Source organism: Lytechinus variegatus, chromosome 4 (genome assembly GCF_018143015.1).
Source record: "Lytechinus variegatus isolate NC3 chromosome 4, Lvar_3.0, whole genome shotgun sequence".
Lineage (NCBI taxonomy): Eukaryota > Metazoa > Echinodermata > Echinoidea > Temnopleuroida > Toxopneustidae > Lytechinus > Lytechinus variegatus.
Genome location: NC_054743.1, coordinates 48,390,281 through 48,403,873, shown reverse-complemented (window position 1 = coordinate 48,403,873; position 13,593 = coordinate 48,390,281). Strand labels below are relative to the sequence as shown.

Here is a 13,593-nt window from a genome sequence, read left to right as displayed (position 1 = left end):
CAGTTAACCGTCTGGGTAACCAATTTGGCGTTTGCGGTTTTTGTAATGGAATATGACAGCTCATTGTGGATCCGGCTTAGGATCACAATCAACTGGCATAATGTTTTAGATAATTCAGTGTATAAGACTGAAACGACTAAATCCCACACTGGCTATCATAGCTAAAGGATGCTACAAAGTATGTCAAGGAGCGTTTCCCGAATGGACTTGTCGGATATTTTGTCCTATGAGTCCAGTTTTATTCGGCAGTAACTATTATGATTAGTGCTTCTCCATGGGTGCTTCTCAGCCAATTAACATCAAAGAAGTTTTCAGATCTGCCAACATGTCGGACGAAAAGTACTGATAGAATGACCCAGTGGTACCATAATATAAATTTGGATTAGAGTGCAAACCATCTCCCTTCTCTCATTTCGATGTATTATTGTGTATCTGAATCTTTGGTGAGCGAGCAAAGCGAGCTACTGCACCATGACTCTTAATTGTTATTTTATTCCTTTCTTCGCTTCTTTGTACTTTTAGGAGCTTATTACTATAATGGGGCAATGAATTAGGGGGATGGGGGTGTTTTATAGGCCCTACACATCCCAAGGATCGATCAACATGCACATAATCTTCACACATGGTACGTCTTGCATGTAATTGTTCTGCTTTTCACTATAGGGATACAACATGAATTCGTCTGGATCCCATGACGATCCTGAAGGTGCTCAAAGTGTTCCGTTGGTAAATTCCGAAGAATCGTTGCGTAAAAATTATGGTTCTGGCTCAAATGCACCGCAAAAACGGGTAAGTATATGGATTAATGGAATATTAGTAGCGATACAAACAGGCGTACAACTAGAGTTTAGATGTCATTTTTCCTTCATTAGACCCTAAATTTCACATTGTGTATGTTGTGTGATTTTTTATGAACTAGCGAAGCTAACGACTGCACCATGGCTCTGAATTTTATTCATATATCTTCCCCTCTGTTTACTTTTAGAATCTTACCTATATATAGGGGGTAGTGATTTATCTATTATAATTTTTTGTGGGGTGGACATGATCCCTAAGATCAACACATAATGTCTGCACACATGATAGGCCTTGTGAATGTAGATGCTGAACAAGGCTTCGGTAAAAAGGCCTAGTGCCTTTACCACATGAAAATGAAAGGAATGAATGATTTTGTATAGCCTTTAAACATGATCGGTTGTGTAATTGATTTCTGTTAGTGTCCTTTTGGTGAAACTGCATGTATCCTATGTGGAGTGTTGTGGCCCAGTGGATTAGTCTTCGGACTTTGAAACAGAGGTTCGTGGGTTCGAATCCCAGCCATGGCGTGATTTCCTTCAGCACGAAACTGGTCCACAGTGTGATGCACTCAATCCAGGTGAGGTAAATGGGTACCGGCAGGAAGTAATTCCTTAAAAGTGTGTGCGCTATGAACGCCTAGCTTATCCGGGTAATATAGGAGCGCCTTGAGCACCTAACAAGGTGGATATGTGCGCAATATAAATACCCTATATTATTATTATTTCTCATCTCAAGTCCGTCCAAGTCAGGTTTTACGTATTTTTTCCGGGCAGGACGTGTAAACATTTTTAAAGAAGCGAAGCGACCGAGGCTGTCATTGGGGCAATTTTTTTTCTTGCATTTTTAGAAATGAAATTGAAGGAATTTGTACATACTTTTGGCGAATCAGTGAAAATTTGTAATAAAAAAATTGAGGTTTTCAAACTTTCGGGAGGGGTGGGGGGGGGACTGCCTCCTGCTGTGTATAGGCCATGATCATTACAGATCTACGATGTCCTAGTATGGAAACAATATGTGTTACTGGGTTAATACAGAGAAATCAAACCTGAAATCTCCATCTGTACTCTTGTTTTTTCAGGGCGATTTCTGATATTTGCATCATGATGCTTGTAGATTTTTGTAATTGACTTGGATCCATTATGCTCGTTTGCAATGAGTAACAAGCTATACCGATGAAATAATTCAGAGAAACGAATTGATGAGTGTCATTTTTTTTCCATTGTGATGAGCAGATACATGGACATGATGGAGAACAACAACAGAAAAATGATTCAGTTGAATCCCAAATTCATCGAAGAGAATTAACCCCAGAATTTGATGCTTCTCCATTTTCAATAGAAAAGGTACGTTTATGAAAAGCTACTACTGACCAAACATTCCGAATGAGTAAAGATTAGCGACTGCATGCCTATCACAAAAAAACATCTGCAATCCATTTTCAATATACAGTGCGCATCAAAAAAAATTTACACTTTGAAAAATCCAGTAAAATAATACATTTGTAATATCCTGAAGATTTTTCCACATTTTAACGTTGGTACAGATCCATTTAAGCAAATGACAATATAACTGTCGAAAAATATTTCAGCTTGAATGAGCACCACTTTTAAAGTTAGTGAAAATGATTTGCGCAGAACTTTGAAATGATTATGCGAATAAAAGTAGACCTTAATCATGAAGAACACGTGGAATTTAGCTAGTAAGATTGATTTGAAGATATCTTGTACATTTTTTTAATTTTTTCCTTGCCCAAAACACTTCGAAGAGTGTATTTTGCCCCACCCCACTCCCCCACATACCGAGGCCATCGTGACAATATTTGCTTTACACTGAGTTGTGATTTACATGAAATGGCTTAGGCTTGATTTTCCTTTTGTCAATCATTGCAAGCTTAAGAAAAGTGTGGAGAAACAAGTATTTAATGAATAATGAAATGCAAACCCACTTTAAATGATTGAAGCTCAGTGAATAAATGCTGGAGATGTCTGATATAAACTTTTGTTCAGATTCAGTTATGTCCTCAGATCCAGCTGGCACAAAAAGGGTGAAGGTTGTGCTTAGTAAATGTTGAAATTTCAATTTGGGTGGCATAATTGTTACAAAATGCTTGAATGTATTCATTTTATTTCAATTGACTAAAAGTGCAAGGGAAATGTGTGACAATTCTTTCGCAGGGTAGGTTTGATTTCGCCCTGTCCCTTTGACACAGCGTTTAAACGAGCATTTCTGCGCAAACAGATTTCTGCGAGCTGTACAAAAATGGACAGTGCTCACTCAAGTGTTACATTCTGTCAAAACTTTTACTTTCATTGGATAGATGAGACCCAAACCCAAGGTTATATGTGAACAAATTGCCCACATGTTGTATATTTTTTTAATTCCCAGGGCTGTTTCAAAGTGTAAACTTTTTTTGATACGCACTGTATATGTGCAAGTGTTTGAGACCACTGCTCTCGCTTCATATACTAGACCTAAGCCACGGACATGGGATCGATACGTTGGTAGGCGACAATTGGTGATACTCTAGGAGAAAGATTCCTGTAAAACAACAAACTAAAGTGGTTATGAAGGGCAACGGACATAGTTTACAAGATTTCTGACCGTTGCCCCATGATCCGCCCCTTAACAACGAGCAGAGTACGCTAAATTTGTCTGATATCCCCATTCGATTGCGTGCAAACTGTTGCGATTGCGCACCTAGATCTGTGCTGTGTGTGGATGTGTGATTGTTCCAGTCACAAAAAACAATAATTTCAACTTCTTGCAGCTTCTTTGTGAAGGACATGTGTGATAAACTGGAAAAATTTGCTAAATCCCATTTCATTTTCACAAGTCTTTTTTGCCTTTCTGTAACTTTGGATTCTGAAACCATTTGATGTGAGGAGCTATAACTCTGTGATTGGACAAATCTCTTAATTATTGACATACATGTGCTTTGTAAAGATTATTGAAGCTAGCCTATCTAAAATTGTTGAAAATGGAAATAAACGAAATGAAATAAAATGAAAAATATTGTTTATTTTTATAGAGTGGAATTTGCGCAATGCCCTTGAAAATTTTGATTAGTTCTTCTGGAACCCAGTTTATTTTGGAGAAGTTAGACTTATTATTGATTCGGTTCATAAAATATATGTCTGGGCTGCTTTGATATTCGAGATATGGTAGTTACTTTCGGCTCGCGGGTACCGCACCAGCCAGACCATGTTTCCGGGCAAGTTCCTCGAGCATTATATAGAATATAAAATTGATACTTGGGAACGATTGGAAATAGATAATGAATGGATGATGATGGTGATGATGATGATAACAGTAATGATGATAGTGATAATCATAACTTTGAAGTGATGTTAACGGACATGATAATACGAATAATAATATCAATGATAGTGTTGATGATTAAATATTAACAAATGAAGATGATTGGTATATTTTGCGACAATGAACCATATATAACTTGAGACGCGTTTTCCTTTATCATGTTTGTTATAAAAGGGTTTTCATATCATGATCATGGGGAGCGTTTCATCAATATTTTCATCCGACAAGCTGTCAGATCTCACATCTTTCCTGATTTTGATTGACTGAGAGGCACTTTTCGTATGGTAACTGTCGGATAAAATGGGGCTTGTCGGATATAACGTCTGACAAGTCCTTTCATGAAACGCCCCCAGAAATACATAGATTATATTTAGATTAAAAAGAGAGAATGGATGGCCATCTAATTTTGAAAAAGATTTTGCGGGTTGTCAAGTCCGATGCAGTATCAAAAGGCATTGCATATCGAGGTCAATGCGATTTTGATATCAACGACATCATCCCCAGAGTCTATCAAGTTATAAAGTTTGTGTGCATTTTTAGTAAAATTGACATTTGTAATAATTTTTTTTTTTATTGTCTGAATATTAACATTTTCTGCTCCCGCTGCGCGCTCACAAAATTTGATTTGTTAGGTACCTATTATTTTCCCGTATTCCATTTTAGTTATCACAATATCCCTATTTATGTCAGATTGTAAAAACGTATTAGCTAGCGCTGCATGATTGCATTTTGATTGGTGAGTTATGAAAATGTCAATACTAATTATATTACAAACTAATTAAGATCTCCATTTTACGACAGTTTATCAACAATTTTCGGCTGGCCATTTGCTCGCACATTGATTCTTGAAAATATATCAACTCATGCATCTTAATTACAAAAGTGCTTATAATATAAACCCCTCAAAAAAAGTTCCGCAACTCAAGTTTGAGTGCTAATAAATTTCTTAGTGTGCCATCATCATATGTAAAAGTGGTATCATTGGAAAGTATGATTATTCCTCTTTACGATCATGTGTCATTTGTAATGCTAGTGTTATCATGAAATACACAGACATGATAAAAATGAAATGTTGCAAAATTCATTGCCATGTCATATTTTAGTTCTGCAACTCAAACTGCAAGTTTGAGTGCTAATAAATTTCTTAATGTGCCATCATCATGTGTAAAAGTGATATCTTTAGAAAGCATGATTATTCTTCTTTACAATCATGTGTCATTTGTAATGCTAGTGTTATCATGAAATACACAGACATGATAATACGCAGCAATGTTAGACATGAAATGTTGCAAAATGCGTCGTTTGCAATAGCGAATTTCCAATTGTTTCGAGGATGGACCGAGTGCATTCACTGTCACCTGCATGGTGGAAATTCTATAGAAATGGAGACTCTTGTTGGAAATCAATGCATTTTGCAACATTTCACTTCTGACTTTTCTTGATGTTCAGGGTGATTGCATATTCCATGATTACAAAATCACAGCAAATGGCATATCATTGTAAAGAAGAATAATTCAGCTTTCCAATGATACTAGTTTCATCTTTTATACTTCATTAACCAAAAAGATATCATCCCCAAAACTGAGTTGCAAAACTTTTTTTTGAGGGGTCTATGAAAATATTGACAGATTTCGCGCTCTGATTAGGCATATTGTATTAATAAATTAATTTAATGATAAATTGTCCCTTTTTCAGAATGAAATATCGAAAAGCTTAATCTCGCGCTTTGATAAGAAGAGAAATAGGAAGTCAGTCATAAATTTCATATGATGGAATAATGTTCTTAGAATGTCCCGGCCCTATGTCAAAACTCAAAGTGATAATAATGAAATATATCAGCTCCTTTTTAACTGAGATCCATATCAACTCACAATTTTCCTACAAATCTCAAATTTTCCGATTGCGCCTTGCGATCGCATCAATTGCTTAGTTATATATTTAACTTTTTCATGATTACAAAAATTGCTTAGAACTTCCTTTCTTCGGGTAGAAAAGTCAATTTTTTCACCTCACGCTTCGCGCTCGCATTATTTAATTGTTGAAATATGTAACGTTTACATTTACCGAAAGCATGAATCCAATCAATGCTTATTTAACCACATGTCTATGCCAGCTTTTGAGAGATCGGGCTCAGTGGGGAAAAAAGGAACTTACCCGCCTGAACATTAACCCTAAAAGGACGTGGGCTATTTGACATGTATTTAGGACGGGGGGGGGGGGCATGATGGCCCCCTTCTAATCTCAGACGCTGTTCGCGCCGATATTTACCACGCACATTCCTTACCTCATAAACTGCAAGACAGTATTTGAAACAAATCTGAAATAATTATTTTTTTTTTATTTTGAATAGAATATGCAAATTTATTCAGTAAAATCATTATTTGCATGCTCAATGCCCAATTTTATTTCAAATATTCTTTTTTTTTGCTGAACTCATCTTTGTAATCTAATTTAACGATATCCACAAAGAAAAATTGCAAAAGTCAATTTCTTTTATGTATTTCTTTGTTTTTTTAATTTCTCACGTACTTCTTTGTTTTTTCATTTTTGTTTTTCATCGTTTTTAATGGAAACTATTACAGATCCTTTAACAACTAAATCAATTAAACAAGAAATTAGAACGAAAAATTATCACCATTTTATGAAGTTCATCTCCCATAGACTCAGTACGCAAAGTATACAAATTAGCCATTTTCGGCATGACATTGTCACGTAAAAAGTCATTTGACGTCGCAGTGCTATATCCCTATGTAAAAAATTTTGGTCTCAAAAGTTGCGCGAGACTTCAAAAAAACATGCTCGTAAAATTGTGCGGCGCTATCTTTTCGCGTTTTGGAAACATCGTGCGAAGCGGGGGGGGGGGAGGGGGAATAATGCCCTTCAGTCCTTTTAGGGTTAAGTTTTAGACGGTCAACACGGTCTTTTCTTTTTTGTTTAGGGTGCCAGGTTCATGATGTATCATATTTTTTTTATATTTCAGATTAAATTTAGTCCTAATAAATGCTTATTATTACAGCGCTTTACTGCAAGCTTTACTAAAACTGTTAAGAAATTTAAACCTTAAACGCTGCGCGCTCGCATACCAGTGCCAAACGGGTCACGCCAACGATCACGCTAATAAAAGAAAATTATGTATACGCATATTTTTTTTTACAGGATCTTTCACTGGAATATTGGCAGAGTAAAGTACAGAACCTAGACTCAACAAGCCAGACAAGAAACTTAAAACACTTCCTTCAATCTATATTAGAGGTAGACGATTATGGTGTAAGTTCTGTTTTTGTTGGGGATGCCTAATTCAAAGTATATATATATATATGTATATATACAGTGCGTCCCAGAAAAAACGAAACCGAGATTTAGCGATGATTTATCATAACTTAATTGAAAATAAGATAGACAAATGACCTATCAATGTAAAGCTTGGAATCTACTCTTTCATCTGGTATCAATTAAATCATTTCTCATTCACGCATGAGTGAGCAAAAACAATTTGAAAAGGGGATACCAAAAAGTCACTTGGCGGGCCGTATCTGTGTTTTAAAAAGAAAACCACATTTTCAAAAAGTTAAATATCTGCTCTTTAATTTGATTCCTCAATTACAGAAAATGGTCAAGAAATAACAAAGTTCTGGTTATTTGAAATAAGGCTTGAATTTCAATAATTTCAGAAAATGAAGAGGTTTTACAGGCTAGCGTTCAAACTCACTCGACTCTCTGTTTTGTTGACGATCAGCCATGCATGAAGTCTTTTGTTACCGTGCGATAACTTCTGTGGGGAAACCGGTGAAAACATGTTTATTTAATGAAATTAGGGAAATGCAAGCATTGTTTCGAGGGATCATAATTTTTTAATTCTTGACAATTTTCTGTGAATAAGGTATCAAAGAAAAGAGCAGATATTGAACTTTTTAGTCATGTGATTTTTCTTTTGAAATTCAGATACCCCCCGCCAAGTGAGTTTTTGGCATCATCTCTTCGAATTGTTTTTACTCACTCATGCGTGAATGAGGAATAATCTAAGTAATATCAGATGAAAGAGGAGATGGTAAGCTTTACATTGATAGGTCAACTATCTATTTTATTTATGATTAAGTTATGATTAATCATCGCTAAATCTCGGTTTCGTTTTTTTCTAGGACGCACTGTATATACAATGCGTCCCACAAAAAAAAACCGAAACCGAGATTTATCGATGATTTATTATAACTTAATGACAAATATAATAGATAATTGACCTACCATTGTAAAGTTTAGAATCTCCACTTTCATCCGAAGTTACATAGATTATTTTTCATTCACGCATGAGTGAGCAAAAACAATTTGAAGAGGGGATACCCAAAAGTCATTTGGCGAGCTGTATCTGGGTTTCAAAACGAAAACCACATTTTCAAAAAGTTCAATATCTGCTCTTTTATTTGACACCTCAATTACACAAAATGGTCAAGAAATAACAAAGTGGTTATTTGAAATAAGGCTTGAATTTCAATAATTTCATAAAGTGAAGAGGTTTTACATGCTAGCGTCCAAACTCACTCGACACTCCGTTTTGTTGACGATCAGCCATGCATTAAGTCTTTTGTTAACCGTGCGATAGCTTCATCTGAGGGAAACCGGTGGAAACACGTATATTTAATGAAAGTATGGAAATACAAGCATTGTTTCGAGGGAACATAACTTTTTTACCTCTTGACCATTTTTGTGATTAAGGTATCAAATAAAAGAGCAGATATTGAACTTTTTAGGTATGTGATTTTCGTTTTGAAATTCAGATACCCCCCCCCCGCCAAGCGAGTTTTTGGTATCCTTTCTTCACATTGTTTTTGCTCACTCATGCGTGAATGAGGAATAATCTAAGTAATATCAGATGAAAGAGGAGATGGTAAGCTTTACATTGATAGGTCATTTGTCTGTTTTATTTAAAATTAAGTTATGATAAATCATCGCTAAATGTCGGTTTCGTTTTTTGTGGGACGCATTGTATGTACAGTATATATATATATATATATATATGTGTGTGTGTGTGTGTGTTCCTGAACAATAAAGATGTTACCTTATATGTAATCTCTAAATGCCTTGTTGCCAGATGGAAAATAATTTGTGATGTTATTGAACACCCGACCAACTGCTATGATCTGTCAAAGGGGGTGTTGCAAGAAAATATTTGCAATCAATCGCAAATATTATGTTGCAATTTTACAATCGATTGATCACTTCTAGCTATTACAAATCAGATTACACTCCTTCTTTTATGGAGCAGATTAGCAATCATTCACTAATTTGCAATTAATTGCACGGCATATGCTTTATTTCGAGAACAAAAATAGACTTGCAATTGAACGCAAGTTTCTTGCAACGCCCCATAATTAGAATTCATTGACCACAAAACCAAGAAAATACTATGCATTAGAAATAGCGACATTTCGATAGCGATGTCAATCGTTAACTATGAACTGCCAAATTCATGCGTGACTTTATTATTGTAACTTTCTTCCGTTACTTTCCATGTGCACCGGTGCAACCCTCTTTAAAAATCATGCCCATGCCAATGTCCGTTTGGTAGATATATTTAATCTATATTCATTCAAGTCACATTTCAAAGGTCGGTTAATCTCTGATCTCTGACTAGTCCCGTCAATGGCATTGAACAGGAAATTGAAAATTCGGCGCCTCATAAATGCTACCTATTATTTTTTTCATTATTATTTGACCGTGAGCACTCTTATTGGTTTGAATAGAAGTATGCAAATATACTTTTTCATTGGATTCTCCCAAACAGGATCAACGAGGAATGGCAGCTGCCGGCGGTGCTGCACAAACCAACAATATGCATAAGGTACAAATATACTCCACGTATTTATTATAAATTACATGGGTTTTTAAATACTGATCAGCTGTGGTTAAACCCTCACTCTAAAAATTAAATGTTAAACCAGCACTTTTTCATGCGTCACCGTATAACGACTGCATCTGACGTGCTGACTTTAGCACTTGTGGTGCTCATTATTGCACGTCTCGTGCTTATTTTAGCACTCTGAATGCTGCGTGACGGCAGCTGAAGTGCAGTGACTACTAGTATTCGAAATCCTTAACCCTAAGAAGGCTGGGGGCTGATTCAGCTCCCCACCCCCTTCGACATTTTTGGCGATAAATCCGCCGCTCGAATTTTTTTCACCGCGTCGCTCGCAGACTTTTTTTACTTTCAATTCTCGCACAATTTTTGAGACCAGAATTGTGACCCCCAGGTACGCGGTTACGAAATTACGCAATATTTCGTAAGTGCATGCAGACCCAAATACTAAAAAACGTGAATTTGTGTACAAATCCAATGCAAATAGTGTATTCTAAAAATGTATCATTATTTTTCCGTTTACTGCTTAAAATCAATTAATTTTATCTTGCTTATGGTCAAAATAAGATCCCCGACAATTTTCATTTAAAAATCAATAAAAAACAAAAAGTCGAAAAACAAGGAAATACATATGAAATTTAGAAATTAGTAGAATACATAAGAAAATAAATCTTATGTTGAAATTTTTGAAAAATAAATTTGATCAGACGCCTATCTAGAGTATGTGAAACAAAAGTTAGCATTTTAGGGGCATTATTTCATTAATTAGAGCAAACTAATGATTTTATGCATAAATTAGCATAATTAATGAGCAATGAGATTTTTCTCAGAATTTGATGTTATAACAGTGTAGATAATGCCATGTGTAACGCGCGTGCCAATTTTCGTCGCGATCACGCAATCGACGGTCGAGATAATAAGGGGGGTGAGCTGAATCAGCCCCCCTCCCCCCCCCCCCTCCCCAGTCTTCTTAGGTGTCAAAATAGCCCAGTGTTTTTAGGGTTAAAGTACTGGTTTATAACAGCGTTTTATTTTTTTAGAGTGTGCTGGATTGAAAATTTACCTATAAAATTCGGATAAGATTATCTAAAAATTAATCAAAATGAAATTTGGAGGTCTTAGTCGAGAACTCGACGCAAAATCCTTCCGATCTGATTAATTAAGTATCCCTGTTTATTTGTACACAAATTCACGTTTTTTTGGGGGGGGAATTTCAATGACATTATGAAGAGCAATATGCCAATTTGCCTTAAAAGAAAAGTCTTTAATCAATGTGTTATACCGGCAATGACCTATGGTTCCGAAACCTGGTCTGTAACAAAGAAAATGGAACAGAAATTAAAAACCACTCAACACAGTATGGAAAATATAATGCTAGGGATATCAAAACGCGATAGGAAAACCATACAATGGATTAGGAACCAGACTAAAGTAACAGACATAATCAAAGCAATTAAATCAATGAAATGGAGATGGGCTGGCCACCTTGCAAGATCACATGATAATAGGTGGACCAAACGCATCACAGAATGGAGACCATGGCTAGGATCACGAAATCGGGGTAGACAGTGTTATATATATGAATAATTGTAAAAGAACTTTAAAAGCAATTACATTCATCTATTAGTTATTTCCTCTTTAAAAATAGCCTAGAATGATCAAGTACATTCCACAGCATGTTTGTAAGAACGTTCCAGATGTCTTTTTATTATGCTGGCCTTGCCTATTTAAAAGGCCAAGGAGTTGTATTGTTATTTCTGAATAGAGATTAGGAACAATAGGCTTAGCTATGCTATTGACACTCTTGATTTCAATGAGGTCATTCAAGAGTGTTCTGGATTTTGACTGCTCCTGAAAGGAGAAAGTTTTTTTAAAGAAAATGCTAGAACCTTCCTTAATAGTGAATTCTAGAAGAATAGCTGCAAACTATATAAAGCTGGCGGATTCTTCGAGATTATCATCACATCATATTAGATCACTTGATCATCACATCATACGAGAGCAGGAGATCACATCACATCATATGAGATCACTTCTCCAGATCAGATCAGAGCAGTTTATGCATCAATGAACTGTTTGCAGTTATTTTGAGAGAGAAATTATCAGTTCTCATCGAGATCATCAACATCATCAACCTGTTCAATGAACACGCTTCAACCCGTGGATTGCTGAAATTGACTGTTAATCATCATCAACATCGTCTTCACGGACATTTCAACTCGTTACAGTGACTTTTATTATTCATCGGACTTCAACATCAGTTTCATCATCGCCATCATCAATAAGGAATCTTCCCAGCCTACCTGGAATATATATATATTGGACTATAACAGTGAACTATAAATAAAAAAGGGAAGTGTAAATTACATCTTGATTGTTATTTGTTGCAGTATCGTAACAACAGAAATTGAGATGGAGTGACGAGCTCACAAAATTCATTGGTATAAATTGGATTGCGTCAGCACAAGACAAGCACCTTTGGCACCAACTTGAGGAGGCCTTCGCCCTGCAGTGGGCTGAACATGGCTGATATGATGATGATGATGATGATGTTTAGTTCTGAACCTCTGAAAGGCTCGTAACTCTGGAGGTTCGAAATTCTGAAGGTTCGTTAGTCCGAAAACGAAATGAAGTTCGTTAGTAAAAAAAGAAAAAAAAAACAAGTGGGTTTCTCATAATTCTGCTCGTGAAGTTAAGCGTGACTTTACGCACGACTGGAACATGTTCTTAGATGATCGCTAGTGGCACAAGTCGCATACATTCGTAATTCCGACGCTTCGTTTTTCCGAAGGTTCGTTATTCCAAAGGTTCGTAACTCTGGAAGTTCGTAATTTTGAATGTTCGTTAGTCCGAAAACGAAATAAGGTTCGTGATTCCGAAGGTTCGTTAGTCCGAAAACGAAAAAAGGTACGTATTACCTAAGGTTCCTTAGTCCGAAAACGAAAAAGGAACGAAATTCCGAAGGTACGTTAGTCCGACAACGAAAAGAGTATATTTTCAGCTTGCACTTCGCGCTCGTTTTAATTCTTAAGTTAGATGCACATCTTTTTGATGATGGCAAAACTGGTCAGAATTTTTAGTTTTCATTTCTTTTGTTTTCATTTCATGTCCAAATGTTTGAGCTTCCCGTTGAGCTTGCGATTCACGCTCTCAACTGACATTGACCCCCCCCCCCCCACCAAAAGGGGTTTTTTCAACATCAGCTTTGACATTTTTTTCAAACCGCTCGCTCGTTACACACGGTCGCTAAAAATAAAGTCTAAATATATATCCCCATCATCAGAACAATTGAACAGTAACGGTGTTTCTCCCTCCTCCACCACGCTTACCCTTCCGGCTCTTCACCACCGATTATTTCATTTACGGATTAACGAACCTTCGGAATAAAGCACTTTACTTTGTTTTCGGATTGATGAACCTTCGGAAAAACGAACCTTATTTCTTTTTAGGATTAACTAACCTTCGGAACAACGATCCTCATTTCGTTTTCGGACTAACGAACCCTTGTTATAACGAACCTAATTTCGTTTTCGGACTAACGAACCCTTGTAATAACGAACCTTATTTCGTTTTTGGACTGACGAACCTTAGGAATAACGCCACAAATGTTTGGATTAACGAACCCT

General features: G+C 36.2%; 1 protein-coding gene across 1 annotated transcript; it reads left to right on the top strand.

Annotated features, from left to right (window-relative positions):
* Positions 1 to 669: 669 nt before the first annotated feature.
* Positions 670 to 10,547, top strand: LOC121412736. The gene is made up of 4 exons (XM_041605505.1): positions 670 to 789; positions 2,031 to 2,141; positions 7,273 to 7,383; positions 9,896 to 10,547. Exons 1-4 carry the CDS (start codon positions 673 to 675, stop codon positions 9,980 to 9,982), a joined length of 426 nt encoding a protein of 141 aa, XP_041461439.1. The 5' UTR covers positions 670 to 672; the 3' UTR covers positions 9,983 to 10,547.
* Positions 10,548 to 13,593: the final 3,046 nt, after the last annotated feature.